At 37.1% G+C, this 26,008-nt stretch overlaps 2 protein-coding genes across 2 annotated transcripts; both read right to left on the reverse strand.

The window, feature by feature from the left end:
• Positions 1-5,464: 5,464 nt before the first annotated feature.
• LOC135150441 (uncharacterized) lies at positions 5,465-6,373 on the reverse strand. Its single transcript, XM_064086741.1, has one exon. The coding sequence runs from the start codon at positions 6,371-6,373 to the stop codon at positions 5,465-5,467; it is 909 nt and encodes a 302-aa protein (XP_063942811.1).
• Positions 6,374-6,409: 36 nt separating this feature from the next.
• On the reverse strand, positions 6,410-7,135 carry LOC108203258 (uncharacterized). Its single transcript, XM_017372031.1, has one exon. The coding sequence runs from the start codon at positions 7,133-7,135 to the stop codon at positions 6,410-6,412; it is 726 nt and encodes a 241-aa protein (XP_017227520.1).
• Positions 7,136-26,008: the final 18,873 nt, after the last annotated feature.

The following is a 26,008-nucleotide window of genomic DNA, read 5'->3' on the forward strand; positions in this document are numbered from 1 at the left end:
TGTTACCCAAAGCCTGGGGCTATTAGAATTTATAAGGAAACATTTTATTCTGGGTTTAGGTTACCTCCTCCCCCCTTCGTGTTTCGACTTTTGGCCGAGGCCCGCATTTGTCCAACCCAACTCCAGCCCAATGGCTGGAGGTTTATTTACTGTTTTATGGTCCAGTGTAGGAGACACAATCTTGATCCCAGTGTGGCAGTTTTTAGATATCTTTTTAAGTTTGTAATTGCACCCAACGATGAGGGTTGGGTGAAGATCCAGTACAGGTCTTTGGCCCGAAGTATATTTGTATCGGACTCGGCCCCAGATTCCCTACCCCATTGGAAAAAACAATGGTTTTATCTTTATTTGGACGACGGAAACTGGGACGACTACTTTTATTCGGACTTTAGTAGAGCCGAAGATGGGGCCGTTAGGTCCCTAAAATTGGGGATAAAGGAGGAGGCGGCCATCAAGATTTTGACTGGAGACTGCCTTCACCATAGCTCCATACTTATTTCCGAGGCCTCGCTCCAAGAGCATGGGCTGAGTGATTTTGGCCCAGAGGGTAATCCACTTTCCCCCCTTATTTTCTGGGCCTTTTACTTGTTTATTTGTCTTACAAGTTTTAACTGGTTTGTTATTTTGCTTTTGCAGCCCAAGAAAGGTTGGGGACCATTTTCAAGAAAAGGGAAAAGGCCGCGTCCAAAGTCGTGGCCACGGAGGTTCCCCGTGTTAAGCGATCCAGGAAGGATGGGGCCACGGAAGTGGTGAAAAAGATCCCGACCTACCTCAGCCCACGCCCCACGCCCGTCGAGGAGGACCAAAACCCTTACATGGTTCAGTGGGGTCTCCTCAACAAGGATACCGTAGTAGGTGACTCTAGGGCCGCGGCTGAGTGGTCCAGAAACGTAGTCACCTCTCGGGACAAAGCCCAGGTGGTGGAGTCCTCGGATGATCTACAGATCGAACTGCTGGGGGCCCAAGCGATAGCTACCGTAAGGCCCAAAACTTTATCTTAATATCTTTTACGCCTCTTCTTTTTACTTAGAATTTTTCTTAATGATTTCGTTTCACCTTGCAGATGAACACCTACCTGCAAGCCGCTGTCCACAACTTGAAGACGGTAAGGGCGGAGAAGACGATCGCAGAACGTGACCGTGATCGTTACTTCGAGTCCTTAGCCGCCAACTTTGAGCGGTTCAGGAAGGTGGAAGCGGAGCTCGTGGCGGAGCAGGAAAAAGTCTGCAGTTTGGAGGCGGAGCTAGAGAGGTTTTGCCGGGAGGGGATTGTAGATTTTAAAGCGTCCTCGGAGTTCGACGAGCTTCTGGCGGCCGAGTACGACCTGAGTTTCCCCGAGACCTTCAAGTCTTGTTGGGAGAGAATTATCGAGGAGCTCAGCACCCAGGTTGAAGGTGTTAGTCTGGAACGATTCCCAGTTCCTCCGCTCATCGGGAAGGATACTCCTTCTCCGATGGCCGTCGAGGATTTGACGGATTCGTTCCCGTCTTATACCCAAGACGGGGAAAATTTGTCTGAGAACCTTGTGATCGAGGACCCTGACAAAGATAAGGAGGATCTCGGGGTGGAGGCCCGAGATGAAGAGATGGGGGCCCAAGATCAAGAAGCCCGGGATGGCAAGGAAGCAGTCCAATCCCAGGGTAAAGACCAAAAAGAGGACACCTTTGATGATGGGCTCCTATAGATTAGGCGTTTCTTGGCCCTACGTGGCTTGAATTTGTATTTTATTTAAATTCTCTTATTCGCACCCTTCGGGGTTAACTCTATTAACTTATTTATTTAAGTTAACTTTTGTTTTATTTTCTCTCTGGCTTAGCTTTAAACTACTTTCTTTTTATTCTGCGTATCGTGCATTTATATCCTTAACCCAGGATTTCGGCTTCGAGCTTTTGCTTATAAGTCCATAAATTAGGATTTTCAAATCATTTTCTAACGATTGGGTCAACCCTTCAGGGTTTGTTGACTTTCCTCGCCATGCCTTTAAACTAGCTTTCACTTTATATTTTTTCTTAGCTTCAAGCTTTTACTCGTATTCATCCATATTCAGGATTTCATGGATTATTCTTCAAGAGAAAACATAAGTAAATAACACTTGAAAAGATCAAGGTGAAGAATCTTCGGGACTTTCATTAATATCATAGTAAAAGAGATAAACTATTTTTGAAATCAATTACATGGCAGTGGTCGACATGACCTTATTTTGGTGATACCTACTAACTTCTACTATCATAGAATAGATATCTAATATAATATATTTTTAAGTTGGTCGCATGCCAACTCCGGGGAACTTCAATTCCTTCGAGGTTCTGGAGCTTGTATGAGCCATGGCCTGTAACGGTCTTAACTTGATAGGGGCCTTCCTAATTTGGAGCCATCTTGCCTTTGGGGCCTACCCCAGAAGCTTCAATCTTCTAAGTACCAGATCTCCTTCTCGAAAGTATCGCTCATTAACCTGTAGGTTGTATTAGTAAGAAGCTCGCTTCTGGTTTTTCACAATCTTAGCATGAGCTTCATCACGGATTTCATCGATCATATCAAGGGCAAGTCTCATACCCTCTTCATTGGCTTCTGGCTCATACTGCTAGACCCTAGTGGAAGTGTGCGTGATTTCAAGTGGCACTACTGCCTTGGCTCCGTAAGCTAACTGGAATGGGGTTGCTCCAGGTGAAACCTTACAAGTTGTTTGATACGCCTAAAGTATTGGGAGTAACTCGTCGATCCATGACCCTTGGGCTTTTTCAACTCTCTTTTTCAGTCCATCGAGGATTATCCTATTAGCCACTTCAGCCTGTCCATTAGCTTGAGGATGGGCAACGGAGGTAAAGCGTAGCTCGATAAAGTAATCTTCACAATAACTTTTGAATTCAGCATTATTGAATTGAGTCCCATTGTCTGTTACCATGATTCGAGGTATCCCATACCTGAAGTTAATGTTCTCCCACACAAACTGAGCAACTTGCTTGATGGTTATCTTGGCCAGTGGTTTGGCCTCAATCCTCTTGGTAAAGTAGTCAATTGCTACCAACAGGAACTTTCTTTGCGCACTAGCGAGTGGAAACGGTCCAAGGATGTCCATCCCCCACATTGCGAAAAAGATAGGGGTATTAATGGATGTCAACATCTCTGGTGGTTTGTCGTACTATTGGTGCAAACCTTTGGCAGCGATCACATTTTTCACATAGTCTTGAGCATGTTTCAGCATATCTGGCCAATAAAACCCAAGGCGAGTGACCTTATGAGCCAATGCCCTTCCTCCGAGGTGTTGACCACATACAACCTCATGAACTTCTCTAAGGGCTTCTCGAGCCTCATCCGGCCTTAAACATCTCAAGTAAGGGATAACAAACGATTTCCAGTATATGATTCCCTCAATGAGAACATACTTAAGGGCCCTTACCTGTAATTTTCGTGCTTCATCGGCATTTGGCGGCAGGTGACCGTTTTCCAGATACAACTTAATCTCATCCATCCAGGTGGCCCCTGTGTCAATTGGAGCAACTAACTTTGCTTCGATGCTTGGGGTTCTCATAACCTGATAATAAACGTTCCTTGAGCAAATCTCATCGTCAAAGGATGCAAATTGTGACAAGGCATCATCCTTAGTGTTCTCTTCCCTTGGCACATACTCTATTATACATTTTTTGAATAGTGCTATTTGAGTCTTCACAATCCTTAGATATTTTAACAAGTTTCTAGTCACCACAGACCTTCAAGTTTTTCACCCTCAAGGTTCTAGCCAAACCAAGTCCAGCTATCAACGCTTCATACTCAGCTTCGTTGTTGGTGGTCGGGAAGTCCAGCTTAATAGCATATTCCACAGTAAAGCCATCAGGGCTTTGGAGCACAAGTCCTGCACCACTACCTTTTGTTTTTAAAGCCCCGGCAAAAAATAGTAGCCAATATTCTTTAGGTTTCTCTTCCTTAGTAGGTTCTTCTACCTTGTCCACCTGCCCCGCGACTTCCTGGTTGCTAATGGTACATTCAACAAGGAAGTCAACTGAAGCTTTAGCCTTAATCGCCGTTCGTGGCTTGTATCGAATATCAAACTCCCCGAGCTCAATTGCCCACTTGATGAACCTTCCACTAGCCTTCGGGCTATGTATAACATTACGAAGAGTTTGGTCTGTCAAGACTTCTATTTTATGAGACTGAAAGTAAGGTCCTAATTTTCTCGAGGCTGTAATCATGGCCAAAGCAAACTTTTCGATCACCGAGTAATTGAGCTCCGCTCTGTGTAGAACCTTGCTCACATAATACACTGGTTTCCGAACTTTTAACTCTTCTCGAACTAACACAGCACTCAGTGCTTGTTCCGAAACAGCCAAGTATACATACAAGACCTCACCGTCTACAGGCTTTGATAAGAGAGGTGGCTCCGTCATGTACTTTTTCAATTCTTCAAAGGCCACTTGGATCTCATCCGTCCATTCGAAGTTCTTAACCAGCTTCTTCAATGCTTTGAAGAAAGGCAAGCACTTATCTCCCGACTTAGACACGAACCTTCCCAAGACTGCAATTCTTCCTATCAATTTCTAAACATCCTTACGCTTTTGGGTGGTTCCATATCTAGGATAGCTTTTATCTTATCGGGGTTGGCCTCAATACCACTCTTAGAGACCATCAGACGCAGGAATTTTCCAGAGCCAACCCCAAAGGCACACTTGGATGGATTTAGCAGCATCTTATGTGTCCTCAGGACTTCAAAAGCCACTTTCAAATGTTCTAAGTGATTCGCTTTACTCAAGCTTTTCACCAACATATCATCTAGATACACTTCCATAGTCTTACCTATCAGATGTTTGAACATCTTATTTGCCAAACATTGGTACGTGGCTCCCGCATTCTTAAGTCCAAACGCCATAACCAAATAACAGAACACACTAAAGTCAGTAATGAATGATACCTTGGGTACGTCGTCCTTGTCCATCCGGATCTGATTATATCCACTGAAGCCATCCATGAAGCTTAGCATCTCATGACCAGCAGTGGCATCTATTAGTGTATCTATTCTTGGAAGATGGAAACAATCCTTTGCGTAAGCATCATTTAGGTCAGTGAAGTCCACACACATCCTCCACTAGCTTTCTTGACCATGACCGGGTTGGCTAACCATTCTGGGAATTGAATTTCCTCAATAAAACTTGCTTCCAACAACTTATCAACCTCATGTTTAATGGCTTCCTGCCTTTCAGGGGCGAATTTCCTTTTCTTCTATTTAATAGGTTTCCTCTCAGGGTTCACATTCAACTTATGGGTCATAAATAAGGGATCGATACCTGGCATATCGGCTGCTGTCCAAGCAAAAACATCACGATTGTTCCTCAAGAATTTCAGAAGTTCTTGCTTCAATTCTTCCGGGGGTAATGCTCTAACATATGTGACCTTTTCAGGTTCCTCAGTATACAATGGGATTAGAACCAAATCCTAGGCAGGCTTGCCTCTCCTTTCGTCTTCTTCTCGGACATCAAGGTCTTCTATGGGTAACACTTGCCCCCCCAGCTCCTCCGGATTTCAACGCTCCGACATAACAGCTTCGGGCCATCTTTTGATCTCCTACTTCTTCCCCCACTCCATTCCTAGTTGGGAACTTGATCTTCAAGTGGTAAGTGGATGGGATTGCTTTAAAAGCATGTATCCTAGTCCTCCCAAAGATGGCATTATAGGTTGATGAGGCTTTAAATACCAGGTAGTTCAACATGCATGTGGCCTGTCTAGGCTCGGTGCCCATGGTCACCGGGAGTTGGATCATGCCTTCAATCTTTGTTTCCGCGTTATTGAAACCATATATAGGCATATCTGAGGGTGTTATTTGAGAATTAGCATACCCCATTTTCTCATATGCATCATAGAACAATATATTCACCGAGGCTCCACTGTCAACGAGTACTCTTTTTACAGACGAGTTTTTAATCGTTGATGTAATTACTAAAGGATCATCATGGGGGAACTTCACCTTCTCAAGGTCAACGTTATCGAATGCCATAGCATAATCAATTTTTGCCCGCTTCGGGGGTTCTCCAACTATACTCATTACTTCTCTTGCATAAGCCTTCCTCGAATTACTGGAAGTACCGGCAGCTGTAGGTCCTCCGGAGATTACATTAATCACAGGCCCTCGAGTCTGGGTTCTTTTGTCATCGTTGTCTCTTCCACGATTGTCATTGTCCCGATGATTCCTGTCTCCATATTTGATAAATTTGGTCAACGTGCCTCTTCGGATCAAGAACTCAATTTCATCCTTAAACTGCCGGCAATCATCGGTCTTATGTCCGGTGTCTTTATGGAATTGACAATATAAATCTTTGTTCCGTTTCTCCGGGTCGGTTCTTATAGGCTTCGGCCATCTAACACTTTCATGCTTCTCAATCTCCATCAGGATTTGACTCCTCGGGGCATTAAACCTAGCATACTAACTGAACCTCGGCCCTAATTTCTTTTTAGTCGGAGACTTTTCACCGTCGTTCTTCTTGGAGTATTTATTCTCGACGTTATACTCGGTGTCACTCCCGTGCTTCTTGAAGTTAGTACTCGGTCCCCCATTGGTTTGGGATTTTTTCAGGATTTCCTCCGCCTTAATATACTTCCCGGCTCTCTCTTGTAAATCATTCATATTATCAAGGGCCCTCTTGGCTAAAGATCGACGGAAGTTGTCATCGGTAATACCTTGTTGGAGTGCAATCATAGCTACCTTCTGATCTAGGTCTGAGACCTTCAAGGCTTCTTTGGTAAAACGATTCATGTACTCTCGGAGTGATTCGTTGTTACCCTGGTGTAAATTCATTAACGAGGCGGAGCTTTTAGCATTTGTTTTGCTTCCAACAAATTGTCCTATGAAGGCCCTACTCAAGTCAGCAAAACAAGAAATAGAATTTGAGGGTAAGCGACTATACCGGTGTTGCGCCATCCCGCTCAAGGTCTGAGGAAAAGCACGGCACTTGATTGCCTCCGTGACTGGTTGGAGCAATAAAGCGTTCATAAAGGTCCGGACGTGATTAGCGGGATCACCCATGCCATCATAGGCTTTAATGGTTGGGAGCTTGAATTTTCTGGAGATTCTTTCACCTATAATCTCTTCGGTAAAGGGCGGAACAGGGTTATCGGGATCGCCTGCTGGCAACAATTGGATCTGATTCATGCTTAATCGATGAGAGTTCTCATCCCTTGGTTCTGGGGGCGGAAGCCTTGCCTGGTCTCTCTTCAATCGTGCAATTTCTTCTTCGTAGGCGCGGATCCTTTCCTCATAAGTTTGGTTCGTCGGCCCCTGAGGCTCATTATTGTCTTGCCTAGAGCGGCGTCAGTGGTTTCGAGTATGTCGGTATCCCTTCTCCTTCGAGGAGGGGTGTCATGTTCCTGCTCCGAGTCGGAGGAGTCGTAATCAGTTATGTGTACATCATCATTACCCGTACCTCCACGAGTAGTGGTCATGACAGTTGAGTAATGGGTGCCGGTGTTGGTAACGGTTGCAATCACCCGAGTTATTGGGGGCAGCGTGCCAAAGATCAGGGGAGCGGTGGTTTGAGTAGCGGTAGTCCCGAGTGGGATAGAGGCGGTGATGGGGACCGTTCCTGTCGGGACTCCGGTGGTCGTCTGGCTGAGTGGAACATGTACTTCTAAACGTATTCTTGGGTTCGTCATGGTTGTTGTCTTCTTCCCACAGACGGCGCCGAATGTTGAGGATCTAAAAATGAGGGGTGTGAGCGATTCGTGCTTTGGACTGGTCTCGGTGCGAGATGCCTACGTATCTTCTACTTGGAAAAGAATCAAGTCCAAAACATAGTTCTATTTTGGAGGGGTAGAGCCCTTCATAGAGGCACTTCAGAGTCAAAAGTCAGGTGGAAGTATGATTCCATGTACCAGACTTCTTATCGAAGTATGCTTCGGAGCAAAAGATAAGATAGAACTCTTATCTTCGGGTGTTGATGTTTATCTCGGATTCTCGGATGTTTATCTGTGAGAGTTAGTCGTATTACATGATCTAAATTCGTAGATAACTACTCGGGCCTTCTTGGGTCGGGCCATAACAATAACTATTTAATTATTCCAATGCCTATCAATAATGCTAGTAATCAAATCCGGACCTAAGTTAGTGATTAAAAAAACAATCCAAACCTAACATTAGTGAGTAAAAGTAAAAAAAATTTAGTTGAGTGTTATGTTTTTAAAATCACAATAAGTTGCGTGACAAAAAAAAAATCTATTTTCCTTTACATATAATAATATTATCTCTTTTTATATGAATTTTGCATGTGTTATTTTTAGAAAATCGGTTTTTTAGTTAGAAATATGAAAAAGATATTGTGTTTTAGTTAAAAAAGGTAGTTGCTTTGTTGTATATAGAAAATTGAGTTTTTTTAATGAGACAATATAAAAATGATAAAAATTTTGGTTAAAAAGGATAATTGTTTATATAGTAGGTTCAAAATCTGGCCCAAGTATCGATCGATAAACCAAACTTTTAATGATACAGCTTTAATAGTATACTAGCCTAAAACTCGTGCGAAGCACGGGCGTTTTTATTTTTCATAATTCTTTAGTATTATTAAATTATTTAAATAAATTTTCTATTATTATAAAATTATTAGTCACATAAAATAATTGAGTTTTTTTAATGCTTATGTTTTAAATGATTGATGAAAGTGTATGTTTAGATTTGATTTGATTGATAAATATCATATTATAAGGAATAATCATATTAAATACAAAATTATATATTTTATTCATACAAATTTGTTAAAATGTTTTTTTTTCTTATTCAGAAATGTTGATATTTTATTTATCAGTTAAGAAGAAATTATAGTTTTGGAGAAATTTTCTTCGTTACAGAAATTAAAATAAAATATTTTTAGCGATACATCTTTTTACATGTTTTTAAGATATATAAATGAATTGTATAAATATGATGGTAGGTATTATGACATTATATAGAAATATGGATATTTTGTTTATACTAATTCGTTAAATGATATTTTTTTCTTATTTTTATGATAATAGAAAAAAGTAATTTTTATTTTTATGTTGTCTTCAGGAATTATAATATGCCGAGTAATGTTTGCTTAATTAACATAGTTAATATTAAATTATGAAGATGACTGGCTTACAATACTTACTTGCACAACTCAAGTATTATTATCAATAAATGAACAAAGGCCAATACCAGGTCCTTGAATCCTTCAAATTGGGCCGTCCCTAAATCCTTCAAATTGAGCCGTTTTAGAAATACGTACACACCTTCCTCCCTGTTGTTGCTGCAAGCAATTTAAATGGGAACATAATCTCAATCAGCACTACCGGTATTTTCCAAAAGCAATAGACTCCAAGTCATTTGCATTGCTTGGCATTGTACAATAAATATAATGGAAGTTTCCAGCCATTAATCATGTTTAGAGGATTTATCATACTAATAAAACACAAGTACTTTACTTATTATGAAGATGTCTCGGTCTTAAAATTGTATCTAGTTTCAGCAATTTGATCTTTGTCCAATGCAAGAGCCCTAGCGCGATGAGAAATCTTATGATTTTCTTCTTTGGGCATTTCAGCCTAAAATGTCAAGGCATTAGTCAGTCCCGCATATATAAACATGAAAAAGAGTCTTTGAACACAATAAAAAGTGTTTATCCAAATGCATACCGGTTCGTTTGGTCTAAGAGCAAGTGAGAAAACACATAATGCATAGGCTGATTTATCTTCATATGCCAATAACATATGTTCAGTCCTAGAAGTACAACATATTTTAATTATTAGAAGGCAGTTGTACACAAGAATATAAATAACAGAAGGTTAAAAACGGAAGGTATTAGAAAGTAAAAAATAAGTACTTTCATGACCAATCTTCTGCAAAAACCACTTGCGACAATAAAAAGTTCACCCGAAGGGGTTTGTTAAAACATCCAGATAAAAGGTTATATACGAGTAGAGGTATAATTACTTTTTGCTTCACACTGACTAATAAAATTGGAAATACTGAATCCAATATATCAGGAGCAATTATAAATATAACCAATATTATGATATTTCTATTTGCTTGGGAATTCAAAAATAATAATTGCCCTGTACTTAACATTTTATAAAATGGAATTGAACCTTAGAATAAGATTTAGCAAGCTTAGTGACTGTATGGAGGAAAAAAATATTGGCAAGTGAAAAATTGACATTATAGTAACTTCATATCCTTTTGACTGCAACAATATTAGGGAGTAAATTCTAGGCATGATCCATGTGTATCATCAATTATTGTACTTTAAATTTTTAATGATAGGCCGATGACTATTTACAGAAAAAAGGACCTAACATACTATAAAAACGAGAAGAATTTAAATAAGAATTACAATGATGAAGCCATAATCAACTCCTTAAGTACCATACAAATATGATAGAGTACCTGGAATGCCTTTTGAAAAATTTCATAAGTAAATTAGGATCGCATAATGGGAAATGCAACTTATCTTTATATTTCTTTCTCATCATAGCTCTATTTTATGCGCGTGTGTGTGTGTGTGTGAATTAACAGTATAGATATGTTCTGAAATAAAGGTTCGAAACAAATTGTAAGATATTAAATGTTTAATGATGGCAAACCCAAAAACTATTACTAGGTGTTCAGCAGACATATAATATATCAACAGGATGGCGAAATATAAATCCAGACACATTGCATAATTTCATGATAAACTATATTGGTACTTCTAGGAGAGGATATAAAATATATTCTTGAATTAGAGAGTACCAAATCCAAATAGTGAAAATTAATGCAGTATGCAAGACCATGTCTTTAACTTTATGTCCATCACTCAAATATAACCTTGGGGCGGCGATAATTACAATATATTTGGCTGCCTTAGTGCCTTGGTCTCAGTGATGGATAAATACAAAGTTTGACATATAAGGATTTAGGATAAAGTAATTTATCTTTTATTCCAAAAATACTAAAAATTTGCGGACTTGAGGCAAATAACTAAGTATTGTCATTATTTCAAATTCATTAAGCATGCATAAAAACGTGGTTTAATGAAGAAAAACATAGATAAGAAAAACCTACACAATCTGCAACTGTCACAAGTTTACGAGATCGGAAGGCAGCTGACCAGTCTAGTTTATGGTTGATAATGTTTTGAAACAGAATGTTATCAGCTAAAATTAATGCAAGATTTTGAAACAAACTTAATTTTCAGGTATTATCAAACACAAATTATCTTACATGGCTATGACACGAGGACCGAGGTACTCAATCCCGTCCCAATTGCTGGGCCTGGGACACGGATCAGAGCCTACCCAGTTTGGCGGTGTGTTCTTCCGCTGATTCCGCAGAGATTGTAGAACAAAATCTGATATAGAAACAATAACACTTTTCTATCAAAATTAACAAAAATAGTAAGTTCTAATATTCGTATTGTTTTATTCAACATGCATAACTACAAGAGAAGGCATAAGAACTATTGAGAACATAAAGATCAAGTGAACTCACCATCCTGCGATACTATACTGAAAATTTGAATGGAAAACACCAGTAAAAATATCTGAAACCTCTGATCCATTAGAGAAAGCAATGCAATCCTTTAAGTAATCAAAATAAATATGACTGTAAATGAACCGAGCTTGAATTTTAACAGATGAGAGATCTTATACTAACCGAGTTGGACAACTAATCACTAGAAAACCAGAATTGTAATAAATGTAAAAAAAGTCTAGACACCCAACATAAAATGGCTAAGGTCTTTAGGAAGAGGACCAGACAGGCTATTATGCGAAAGATTTGTATCATAACCTTTACAAATTAAAATCTCCTTGGACTCAAGGATCGCAAAAATGAGGATCCTCTCAGGATCTACTGTTTGTCAAAGCTCAAGTCAAAAACAACATATAGTTTATTTTAGCCTTTCTGCTCAAGAACAGAACCATATTTATTTAGTGAAATAAATTATATTACGTAGAGCTAATGAGTTATGCATTTAGAATACGGGAAAATGGTGGAATGCTGATCCAGAGGCAGTTATCAGCCAAACCCTTCAAACCTAAGGCGGACCTAATGTGTGTGATGCATACACCATCAATGGCTTCCCTGGACCATTGTACAATTGTTCTACTAACTGTATATTTACTTTTATTTACCTCTCAAAGTTAATTAAGGGCGAAAAGAATCACTACTACTTTGCATAATATATAAGTAGTTTCCTGCTCGCGGTTATATGATGGTCTACTTGATTTTTATTGGTGAATACAGAAACATATAAGCTGAAGGTGAAGCCTAGGAAAACATATCTTCTTCACATTATCAACTTTGCACTCAATTACAATCTCTTTTACAGTATAGCTGATCACACCTTAACAATAGTTGAAGCTGATGCAATTTACATCAAGCCATTCCAGACTAATATCCTCTTCATCACGCCAGGGAAAACGACTAATGTACTTCTGAAAACAATTCCTTTTTCTCACAACGCCACTACTCTCTTTATGACAGCCAGACCATATTTTACTGGCCAAGGAACATTCGACAACTATACAGTAGTTGGAGTCCTCCAATATGAAAATGACTATTCTAATATCACAAACCTTCCTTTGCCTACTCTTCCTCCAATCACTGGAACATCTTTTTTTGCCAATTTTACCAGCAAGTTTCGAAGTCTAGCTAATTCACAATCCTGTCCATAAGGTCAGAATCTAAACGAACAAATCTGATTTCTAAGACTATAATAATTTTTAAATATATTCATAAAAATTCTAAAAGGTTTCAATATATTTGTTTCCATATTATAATTCATTTAGATCTATTTGGTAAAAATCGCTCAATTTTTCATCTCATCACAAAGTAATAAAATAAATCATGATAGTAATTTAACTACAGGGTATATTCAACTGAGATTTTAAAGAATATTTCCATTCGTAAAATCCAAATTAATGTGTTATGCTCACATTTTAAAAAATGTATCAAGAAATTCTTGCAATATTTAATTAGTATTTTAAATTACTCTATAAAATCTATTGGTATTTGATTAGAATTTTAAAATATGCCTAAAAATCTAATTATTTTAAACTTCATAAACTGATAAATTTCATAAAATTATAATATATATCTTATGATTTTTCAAATCATCTCTTTAGTTCTGCCTACAACTGCATTGCTCGAAGCATACTTCTTCGAAAAATCGAATGGTGCATACACTACTGATTTTCTTGTCACTCTCCTCATGCCATTTAATTACACTAGCACTCCTCCTAAATTTAATTACACTATCACTCCTCCTAATAACACCATAGTGACTAATGGTAATAAGTTGGTTGTGCTGTCATATAACACTACTGTGGAGCTGGTGAGACTTTTTCTCCGAAACAGAATTTAAACAACATATAACACTTGAAATTGAAGTAAGCAGCTAAAAACTACTTCCTAGTATTGAATTATAAATTTAGGACAAAGGTAATTTAGGCCAAGTGTTTTTTTGTTAGGACTTTAAAGGTTTGATTATAAGCATGTTCTTTTAATAGCATCATGGCCGGTGTTAGGTTCGGAAGCGATTGTAGAAGGGGGGTTGAATACAATCTTCACAAAATAATCGCGGAATAAATCTGATTCGGATATAACTTGTTAATAAGATTTTAATTAATTAATATAACAATGTTTGAAGTCGTTATATAATTAAATTGGTTCAGTTTTAATGTCCACTAATTTTCATAGAATAAATTCGACAAGGTATATTCTAGATTACTGGTTAAAACAACCAAGTGATCAAAGCACAAAAAACTGTGGATATAACAATAGCAAGTTACAAACAACTTGAAAGCTTAACAATGCTTTGAATCAAAGTGAGTGAACACTTTCAAATAAAGAATGGTGACCATATATATAGGCAAAACCATTGAACTAACAAGACAACTAAAGATAAGACAACTAAAAGCAAGACATGACAAAGCTAAGCAAGGTATGACAATCTAGTAGCTTGCCATGACAAAACAAAAAAGAGTAAGACAACATAAAGCAAGGTATGACAACTTTAGTGCTAGTTATGACAAAGTAAAGAAGGGAAAGACAAAACAAAGCAAGGTAGGACAATTGGAGACAAGGCATGGCAATAGTTTCATTCGAATGACAAGGAAGGTCCTTGTCTTTGTACCATTTGAATAAAGCATGGAAATGGCATGCATGACTTGGTATTGGAGTGTATTAGCTTTGCAAAGCAAAGAGTTGTCTTGACCAATTGTTTAAGAAACAAGGTAGGACAAAGCTTTTCAAAGTCTTGGAGTTCTTTAAAGTAACTAGACAAAGCATTTCTTAATTAAATTAAAGTGATTTGTATAGTAAATAATAAATGGAATATAATCCACTAAATTAAATTAATTGAATATATTCATTAGTTAAATTAATTCAAGAGTGAATCAATTTACCAAATAAAATACACAACTAATATAATTACTTGAGAAGTGAATATATATAATCTATTTAATATTTAATCACTTTCCTTCTTTAACAGAGCTTCTGTCTTCTTTGAAACTTTAATATCTTCGTCTTGAGTTGTCAATCGATTGAACGACCACCTTTGTTTGACGTTGAATATTTAATCCGAGTAGCTGACACAAAAATATACTGTCTAGTTCATCTGTATCTAGTTTAATAAAATATTCTTCGTCATTAAAATAATTAAGATGTGGCTCGTTCGACGAGTCTTCATCTTGTAAGTTCTTCTTCATAAATTGGAATCTTCTGAATAAATAAAGTACAGAAAATCTATACCTTCTGAACTCCTGGATGTGCCACAAAAGATTATTTGTGCACTGAGGCTTGAACATATTAATGAACTTCTTTCAGTGGTGTGCACCAGCATCCTGGAATTCTTCTGACATAAAGTTCCGATAAATCATTTGATGTTCTTCGTACGGATTCCTATTACTTTTAATTTACTGAGCTTTCTTATCTGAGTTGAGTTGTACCTCTTTAAATACAAATAGGCTAAACATATGCCTTTCAATCTCCCCCTATTTGTTTGTTAACAAAACATGCAAATTTCCTAGAGGATAACTCAACTAATAGATAAGACAAATGATTAAACATACAAATGTAAATAGCAAAAATGTTTTTGGTATTAAATTAAACATAGACCAGAATAATTAATAGATTACAAAAGGATGTTCTATGAACATATCTTACAAATATCCTAGTCAATCTATTTCACTCAGAGTGAGTGACTTCTCCTTCTTCAGTATCAGAACAGTGAATAATAGGAGTCGAAGGCTCATTCTGAGTAGGCTCTTCAGATATGGTGTATTCACCACGTTTATTTCTCTCTCGAGCCAAGGACAGTTGGAACTGAACTTCTGTATCCACGGGGTCTTCTCTAAAGTCTGATGGTTGATTTTGCTTGACATACTTCATCTTCCTAAAGTATTGATAGATGTTCTTCCTTGTACAGTAAGCGACAATCTCAGCATCAGCATCAGCTTTGGCTTTTGAAGTGAAGCCCTTAGTTCTCAGAAGAGTAGATACAAGAACCATCTGATTGACACCATATTTAGCAAGATATCGATGATTCAAGTAGAAGGTTCCAAACTTGTTTGCATGAATGTACTTTACACAGTATGGGTTCCTGATGACTTGAGGGCTATTATGAATAGCATAATCTATAAGTCTGTCACGGAGGAGTTCATTCAAATTCAAACTGCGTCGGATCTTGTTTCGAGCTACCCAGATTTCAGTATGAGATAAAAACTTGAAAGAATCAACCGAAACTCTGAATGTCCCGTTCCTTTGAGTAGAAATGATAATCTCCCAAAGATCGAGGAGATTCTTGACACCAACAGTTATATATTCTAACTCAATAGCAAGAGCACGCATAAACATATCCACATCAGGGTTTACCTCTCTTAGATCATATAGAAATGACTTGAACTTTCTATCTTCAAAAGGTTCCCTTTGATGTCCAAAGAAGATCCTCTTTGCAATGTCCCAGCTTTCACCAACTTTCCGAGCAATATCCTCATTGTTCTGCTTACAAGCAGCATCCCAAAGTTTCTGTTTCTCCAATTTGATATGCTCATTAGTTATCTTCTTATCATCAACCAATTTCTGCAATTCTTGAAGCTTTGCCTTTCTAGCTTCATGTTCAGCTTTAAACTTTCGTACCATTTCCAAGTGCTCAGGGTCAGCAGGCTCTTCTTCAGTGAATAAGAAACTTTCATCAAAAAGACCTTCATCTTCAGCTTGGAAGTAGGCAGCATCAAATGCATCATCATCAGCAATATCTTCAGGAATGTTCTCATAATCTTGATTGGTGAAGATATCATCAGAATCAGGCATCCTGCCTTTAGACTTTTCTTGTTCCATATTAGCTACTTCATAGGTGTCTTTTGAACTTTCTTTTTCTTTGCCTTCTCCATCTCTATCTTTTCCATCTTTGTCCATATCCTGATCTTTCTCCCCCTTAGTTGAGGGATCCTGTTAGGAATCAATAATTTTGATGATAACATAAACACTCTGTAACATGTTTTATTTAGAGCCTTTATCAAAATTCAGTTGTAATTGTTATATTTCTTGTCCTTGAGAATTATCAACGGATGGATAGAATAGGATGGCTAATTGTAAATATCCAATGCCATGTAATTTTGTCTAAGTGAAGGATATTCAACTGATGAGTTGTAACAATTCAACTGATGAAGACTGCACTATGTTTCAACTGATGAAAACCAAGCATTCAACTGGTGAGACTGGAACAGGACTCAACTGATGAAGTCTGTAATTCGTTCAACTAATGAAGCCACTTTCGACTGATGAAGCAAATAGCAGTTGAAAGTGACTAGAGCTTAATTTTGACAAGTCACATGGATCGAATTTCACCAAAATAGACATGGAAGTCTGATTTAGGACAATAAATAAGAACCAGAAACATTCTTATCTCATGCAATGCAATCTGGATCAAATCAAGATGATGGTCAAAGATGAAGACATCACAGAAAGCTTGCATAAGACAAAGATGTGTAGCATAGTTTAGATTAGGGTGCATAATTTGTATTCTAGTTAAAAGCTTTGTAAAACTTGGAGTATATAACCAAATTAGTGGCATCAGCTGAACTTGTTCGAATACTTGAGAGAAAATCTGAGAGTTCGAAACTTTTCAAGTGATGAACCTGCAGCTGTGAGAATTGTAATCAATCCATAGATTCTTCAATATAAAATCTCACGGGTGGATCATTCAATCCACTCGTATTTTTAATACTTGGTGTTTTTCTGATTTATTATTTTAAGTGTTCTTGTTCTTGAATCTTTTAATTTGTAAAAGATTGTATTCAACCCCCCCTTCTACAATCTGTCTCATAGTTAGTGTAATATAACAATTGGTATCAGAGCGAGGTTCCCAACAAATAGGGAAAAAGATCAACACTGCTAGAGAAAGATGGGAAAGAAGGATGCTGGAGTGAAGACTCCTGTTCTTGACAAAGACAACTATTTTCACTGGAAAGTGAGAATGCATTTGCATCTGTTGTCAATAGATGAAAGCTATGTAAACTGCATTGAGAAAGGACCACATGTTCCCATGAAGGTATGTACCAGTATTGGAGCTGATGGTGAAGACATGGTAGGCAAAATGGTTCCCAAACCTATCTATAAATATTCTCAAGAAGACACTGAAGAAGTGCACAAGGAAAAGAAAACCATGAACCTTCTGTTTAATGGTCTGGATCAAGAAATGATTGATAGTGTTATCAGCTGCACAAGTGCCAAAGAAGTTTGGGACACCATCAGGACCATCTGTGAAGGAAATGAGCAAGTAAGAGAAAACAAAATGCAGTTGTTGATTCAACAATATAAGTCATTCCATTTCAAGGCTGGTGAAAGCTTGAGTGACACATTTAACAGATTTCAAAAACTGTTAAATGGTCTGAAACTTTTTGGAAGAATATACCAAGTTAAGGATTCAAATTTGAAATTCTTAAGAGCTCTTCCTAAAGAATGGAAACCCATGACAGTCTCTCTTAGAAACACTCAAGAATTTAAGGACTATACTCTTGAGAGACTGTATGGAACTTTGAAAACTTATGAGCATGAAATGGAACGAGATGAAGAGATAGAAAAGAGTCAAAAGAAAGGATATTCATCTGTGGCTTTACTTGCATCTCTTGACGACTCTGTCAAAGATAAGGGAAAATCTCAAGCTGAAGAAAGTGAGAAGTTGGTCAAAGGAGAGAGCTCAGAATCAAGCAAAGGAAAAGGGAAGGCAAAAGATGCAACTGATTCTGGTGAAGAGAGTGATGGGATTGATGAGCACTTGGCCTTCCTGTCAAGAAGATTCTCCAAACTAAAATTCAAAAAGAATTTTAATACTGCAAAATCATTTAAAGGCAATCACAAGTCTGACAGAAGCATGGTGGATAGATCCAAATTCAAGTGCTTCAACTGTGGGAATGCAGGTCACTTTGCAAATGAATGCAGAAAGCCTAAAGTTGAGAAGAGGTCCAGTGAAAGCATGTATTACAAAAAGAAATATTATGAACTTCTCAAGCAAAAAGAAAGAACATTCATTACAAAGGATGATTGGGCAGCTGGGGATGATTCTGATGAAGAAGAGGAGTTTGTCAATCTTGCTCTAATGGCCAACTCCACAAATCAAGAGGAAAACACTGGAAGCAGTAGTCAGGTATTTACTATAAACTTAGTTGAGTTAACTAAAGATGAATGCAATGCTACTATAAATGAAATGTCTATAGAATTATATCATTTGCATGTTTCTTTAAAGTCTCTCACTAAGGAAAACAGTAGGATTTAAGATGCTAACACCTTCCTTAGTGATAGAAACAGTGCTCTAGAAGCTCAATTTATTGAGTTTGAGAAACTGAAAATTGAATGTTAGACAGCCAAAGTTGATCTTTTGTTTGTTTTAAAAAGAGAAGAGATCATAAGAAAACAGCTTGATAAGGAACAAGAGATAATTGCCAGATGGAAATCTGGAAGAGATGTTTCAACAAACATTATCAACATACAAGGCATAGAAACTTTTGTTGAGAATGAGTGGAAGAGAGACAAGAAAGTTCTTGAGATCTCAGATGCTAGTTCAACTGATGAAAATACGGATGATGATCATCAGTTGAAGTATAAAGTTTCAACTAATGAAAGTCATCCGTTGAACAAAAGTCCATCAATTAACAAGAAAGTTCTCAAGAAATTAAACAAGAAATATGGCCTTATTAAAAAGAATTTTGTTAAAGGTGAGAGTAATTCTTCTGAGACAAGTGAGAGTGTAAACAACACTCATAACTCTAGTAATAAGACTAAGAAGAAATTGGATGCCAGTGAGTTTAAATCAGAAGAGACTAAAAAGAAAAAGGGAAATAGGAATGGTAAAATTGGAGTCAATAAGCACATTAATTACACTCCCAATGCTAGTGCTCCTAGGAAAACTTGCATTAAATGTGGTAGTGTCAATCATTTGTCTGCAAATTATAAAATTGTGATTGCTCCTAATTCATCCTTGCCTATTTCCATGCCATCCGTTTCCAACATGAATTTATCTGCTATGAACATGATGCCTGGTTTATTGCCTCACAATCCATACTCTCAGTCTAGAATGCCATACATGTTCAATCCATATTTCAATGCCTTTAACATGCCTCAATTTCACTCAAATTTGCAAGGTTTCAATAATGTGTGTATGCCTCAAATGCCTATCTTTTAGAGTAATGTTGATACCCTAATTTCTCAATCAAAACCAAAGATTGAACCATCTCAATCCAAGGGAAAGATTGAGAATGAAGGGAAAGCTGTTAAGACTAACAAATCTGGACCCAAAGCAATTTGGGTACCAAAATCAACATGATCTGTTTTGGAATATGTGTGCAGGGAAGCCATAAGAAGAATTTGTGGTACTTAGATAGTGGATGCTCCAGGCACATGACTGGTGATTCTTCCCTGCTCACAAAGTTTGTAGAGAAAGCTGGCCCTAGCATTACCTTTGGAGATGACAACAAAGGATATACTATGGGATATGGCTTGGTAGCAAAAGAAAATGTCATCATTGATGAAGTTGCATTGGTGTCTGGTCTTAAGCATAATTTGCTTAGCATTAGTTAACTTTGTGACAAAGGTTATAAGATAAATTTCACTCCTGCAGCCTGTGTTGTCACCAAAGGAGATGACAACAATGTGGTACTAATTGGACAAAGAATGGGAAATGTGTATGTAGCTGACTTCAACTCTGTCAAGTCTGAAACAATCACTTGTTTTTTCAGCAAAGCAAGCTCAGATGACAGTTGGCTATGGCACAAAAGATTGTCTCACTTATATTTCAAGATAATGAATGAGTTGGTAAAGAAGGATTTGGTTAGAGGAATTCCAAAGTTGGAATTTTCCAAAGATGGTCTGTGTGGAGCATGTCAGCAAGGAAAGTAAAAGAAAAGCTCTTTCAAAAGCGAAGTTCTTTCAAAATTGTGAAGCCTCTTCAACTTTTTCATATGGATATGTTTGGACCAGTCAACATTATGTCAATTTCAAAGAAGAAGTATTGTCTAGTGATTGTTGATGATTTTTCAAAAGTTACTTGGACTTTCTTCCTACATTTTAAGGATGAAGCTGGGAAAATCATTATCAATCACATCAAGACGTTAAACAACAATCCAGATGTCAAAGTTGAAAGAATAAGAAGTGATAATGGGACTGAATTCAAAAATTCAGTAATGAAGGAATTTTGTGAAGAAAAGGGAATTATTCATGAGTTCTCTGCACCAAGAGATCCACAACAAAATGGAGTAGTGGAGAGGAAAAACAGAACTCTTATTGAAGCTGCAAGAACCATGATTAATGAAGCTCAATTGCCAACCTATTTCTGGGCTGAGGGTGTGAACACTGCTTGCTTCACTCAAAATATTTCCTTAATAACAAGTCTCACAGTCTGACTCCCTTTCAACTTTTTAAAGGAAAGAAGCCAACAATTAGCTTTCTTCATGTATTTGGATATAAGTGCTATGTTCTAAGAAATCAAGGTGAAAATCTTGGAAAATTTGAAGCCAAAGCAGATGAAGCTATTTTTGTTGGATACTCTAATGGAAAGTCATTTAGAGTGTAAAATCTGGAGAACCAACATTGTTATGGAATCAATCCATGTAGTCTTTGATGATAAAAAGATTCAAGGTCTGTCAGATGAAGGATTTCATGACAATCTCATATTTGAAAATGAAGGTGAAGGTGATCTATATGATAGTGATGATGATTGTGATGATTCTGTTCAGAATGCTGGAATTAATCCTGGAATTAATATTCCAACTGATGAGCATTTGATGTATGAGACATCAGCCATTGAAAATTCAGCTGAAGCATCAATTGAAACTACTTTGAAAACATCAGTTGAAACTCCTCTGGATTCATCAGTTAAAAAAAATATCTCAAAATTCTAATCAATTTAGGAATAATGAGATGTCAAATTTAGAGGGATCTTTTCAACATGGCAATCTGAACTACAACAATGAAGCTACATCATCAAGTAAATCACTTCCACCTCAAAGAAAATGGACCAGGGATCATCCTTTTGAATTAATTATTGGTGATGCAAATGCATCTGTTCAGACCAGAAGAGCTACTCAAGATGAATGCTTATACAGTGCATTTTTTCACAGGATGAGCCTAAAGTAATAGAAGATGCTCTCAAAGATGCTGATTGGGTTCTTGCTATCCAAGAAGAATTAAATCAATTTGAGAGAAACAAAGTGTGGAAACTGGTACCCAAGCCTAATAACAGAACAATTGTAGGCACAAAATTGGTATTCAGAAACAAAATGGATGAGAATGGAGTTGCCACCAGAAACAAAGCAAGGCTTGTGGCTAAAGGATACTCTCAATCTGAAGGAATTGATTTTGATGAAACATTTGCACCAGTCGCAAGATTGGAAGCCATAAGAATTTTCTTGGCCTATGCTGCTCATGCAAACTTTAAAGTCTATCAAATGGATGTTAAAAGTGCCTTTCTTAATGATGAATTGGAAGAGGAGGTGTATGTAAGTCAGCCTCCTGGTTTTGAAGATCCAGATTTTCTTGAGTATGTGTACTTTTTGTTAAAAGCACTTTATGGTTTAAAGCAAGCACCAAGGGCCTGGTATGACACTCTATCTCAATTTTTGTTAGATAATCATTTCTTTAAGGTAACTGTGGATAAAACACTATTTTATAGAAATGTGAATGGTGCTTTTATCTTAGTTCAAATTTATATAGATGATATAATTTTTGGGTCTACAGATGAGAAACTCTGCAAAAAGTTTGCCAATCTAATGAAAAGTCAGTATGAAATGAGCATGATGGGAGAGCTCACCTACTTTCTTGGTTTACAAGTTAAACAAGTAAAGGAAGGTATATTCATAAATCAACCAAGTACATTTATGATTTACTTTAAAAGTTTGATTTAATGGATTGCAAAGAAGCTAAAACTCCTATGCCAACTGCCACTAAATTAGAGTTAAGTCCTAATGAGAAATCTTTGGAAATCTCTAATTATAGAGGCATGGTTGGTTCTCTTTAATACTTGACAGCTAGTAGACCTGATATTATGTTTTCTACATGCCTCTGTGCTAGATTTCAAGCCGATCCTAAAAAATCACATCTAATTGCTATTAAAAGAATATTCAGATATCTTAAGGGAACACCAAATCTTGGTATTTGGTACCCTAAAGACTCTGGATTTGATCTAATTGGATATTTAGATGCTGATTTTTCAGGATGCAAAATTGATACAAAAAGTGCAACAGGCACATGTCAATTTCTTGGAGACAGACTGATTTCTTGGTTTAGCAAAAAGCAACACTCTGTTTCAACCTCTACAGCTGAGGCTGAATATATTGCAGCTGGAAGTTGTTATGCACAAATATTGTGGATGAGAAATCAATTACTTGATTATGGTTTAAATCTCTCAAAAATCCCAATATTCTGTGACAACACCAGTGCTATTGCTATAACTGAGAATCCAGTACAACATTCAAGAACCAAGCATATTGACATCAAATACCACTTCATAAGAGAACATGTGATGGCTGGTACTATTGAAATGCATTTTGTTCCAAGTGAAGAATAAATTGCAGACATTTTCACAAAGCCTTTTGATGAATCCACATTCACAAGGTTGGTAAGTAAATTAGGTATGTTAAATTTCTCCTAATTTATGGTAAATTTGTCTCTAATTTGGCAGCCAAAATTTAGCTAAATTTAATATTTCCAAAATTAATTTAGTTATGATTCTGGATAGAATGTGTAATATTTCAACTGATGAGATAGTGGAATTATCCTATACTGGAGTATTCTTTCAACTGATCTTCATCAATTGAATAAGAATTCCAAAGAGGCGCCTATCTCATCCATTGAAACAATTATCAGATCTGAGCCGTTGAAATAACTTTTATCTCTCCTTAACTTTATACACACAATCGTGTGTGTAATTTTTACAGAGTGAAATAAAAGTTATTACTACTCAACGGTAATATATTTCTCGACCAATCACAGCAATTTTCTGTGAAAGTATTTAAGCTTTTTAAGTTTATTTTCATTTCTTTTCATCTCACTCTTTCGAATTCACAAAGCTCTCTCTCTCTCTCTGCAAAAGAAGTTCTTATTTTCTTCAAGCTTTTTCTGTAACTGCAATGGCGCCAATGAAGAAATACTCATCACCAACTGGATTTATCAATGAGAAGAACAACTTTGCATCTTTTTTGGATAAAGAGGCTGTGGAAGAAAAGGAGTTCCACAAGATGATGGATTTCATCATGGCAAGCCAATTGTCTCATGCTATGCTCTCCACTTCAACAAACTACCATGAAGTGGTAGATGAAATCAGGACTACGGCTGAGTTTAACAGTGAGGATGATACTATCTCTTTCTCTCTTAAAAATACTGTACATACTATTAACTGTGATGTTATGAATGCATGCTTTAAGATTCCTGAAAATACTGTTAGTACCTTGCCTTCTGACATTCAATTAGTTAATATGTTGTATGCCATGAACTATGTTTTGCCTACTGATGCTCTAGGTAAAATAGTTAGGAAAGGCCTTAGGAGAGAATGGAGCTACTTGTGTGATGCTTTTGTAAATTTTGCAAATTTTTTACATGTTTCTGGCTAATGAATACTATAACTTTGGCACTTTGATGATCCATGAAATTGGGGGAAAGTTAGGTGATAAGACTGATAGGCCCAAATATATGTATTATGTTAGGTTTCTTATGATGCTAGCTAATCATGTTGATAAGCTAGTTATCACTAACAAAGAAGCCAAGGTTGCTAGCTTTGTGCAGGAGAAAAGAGTCTTCAAGGATCTTGCCAAAATGAAGCTATTCAACAACTTGGAGGTTGTCTACCTGCCTATTATGGAGAAAAGTAATGAGAAGAAGGTATTTGGTTTCCCTACTACTCCTTCTCAACCCTCTCCTGCTTTGCTTTCTGCCATTAGGGCTGTTGAGAAGGCCCAACAACAGTCTACCCAAGTGGCAAAACCTTCAAAATCCAAATCTGCAAAGCCAACCTCAGGTGCATCCCAAAAGGCACCTGTTGTAAAAACTAAGAAACACAAACCTAAGGGGAGTGTGATTGGTGGAAGTAGGGGGGAGAGACAGGGTGAACATCAAAGAAGCCCTAAGGATAAGGTTGGAGAGTTGAGTGAGAACCAGCCTAGCCACTCTGCAGTCTCCCAAAAGACTGTAGAGATTAACAAGGAATCAAACTCATCCTTAGCAGCATCCTCCCAAAAGGATGTTGCTATTGAAAAAAGTCCCCATCCAGGGACACTGCCAAAGAGGGGGAGGGACACTCAGTCACCAGTTAAAGCTTATGGGAGAAAGCCGTTGAAAAGTAGCAAATCTAAGCACTCTGCACACACTTCTCAGGCTAAAATCATTGATTTTATGCCTCCATTTTCTCAAAGTCTGATTGATGTGACTCCAGTAAATGTGGAGTCACAGCCCCCTTCTACTTCTCTACCTATCTCACACATACATGATCTCACTATTTCTACACCCCAAACACAATCTCCTACCTCTTCTGTGGATGTGGAGTTAATTCACATCTTTGGACTTCATTGAGAAGCCCCTTTCTGAGATTGATCATCATCAAATTGATGATTTGTTGGATCTTTCTCATAAAATTTCTTCTTCTTCTATGAGAATGTGTTCTGTGGATTTACACTCACAATGAATCACCACAAACTCAACTGTCATAGCCTCCTTGCCTATTTCTTCTTCATCTTCAATGGATCTTCTTCATCTGTTGAAAAGTGTTTGTCCTTCAACTGATGCGCTTAACAGCCTTCATCAGTTGAAAGCTGATGTGCTCAAAATATGATTTTAATCGCAAGTGCACGATCCCGTTTTAGTAATATAAGATTCGTTCCAAGGACTAAATTTATTTTCGCGAAAACTTAATTTTTAACTTAATCAAATTAGACCAAAAGATTTTGAGATGATTTTATTAATCTAAAATCTGAAATATATTTTATCAAATAATTAAAATAAATTATTAAAATCTAAATCTGATTATATTCAATATCACATTAAACTAAAATAACAAGATAATATTTGAATAAAACAAAAAAAAAGGAAAAAGTAAAAAAACAAAAACAAAAAAACAAAAAAAACAAAAAAAAACGAAATAGCAGCGCGGAAAGAACAGGACAGTGGCAGAGAAACGAAAACACGTTAATATACAGACGAACACGCCGTGGCCAACTCCACCGAAAACAAACCACCGGAATCTATGGGATCACCGGAATAGCTTAAATCTCGCCGGAAAATTAATTTGACCGGAAAATAAAGCCATTCCAAATATAACAAATAAAAGCCCACTAAACTCTAAACCAAATTCAACAATAAATTCTACACTAAAGAGCCCTTAAACTACCCATTTTTGAACAAAACAAGACTCAAATTAAACCAAATAAACTCCAAACTACACCAAATTTCAAATCTAGCCTAAACATAATATTTCTAACATAAACCCACTAACCTCAATTCAAAATCACAAACTAAAATTTACACCAAAAAGCTCCCAAAACTACCAAA

The sequence above is a fragment of the Daucus carota genome, chromosome 2 (genome assembly GCF_001625215.2).
Source record: "Daucus carota subsp. sativus chromosome 2, DH1 v3.0, whole genome shotgun sequence".
NCBI lineage: Eukaryota > Viridiplantae > Streptophyta > Magnoliopsida > Apiales > Apiaceae > Daucus > Daucus carota.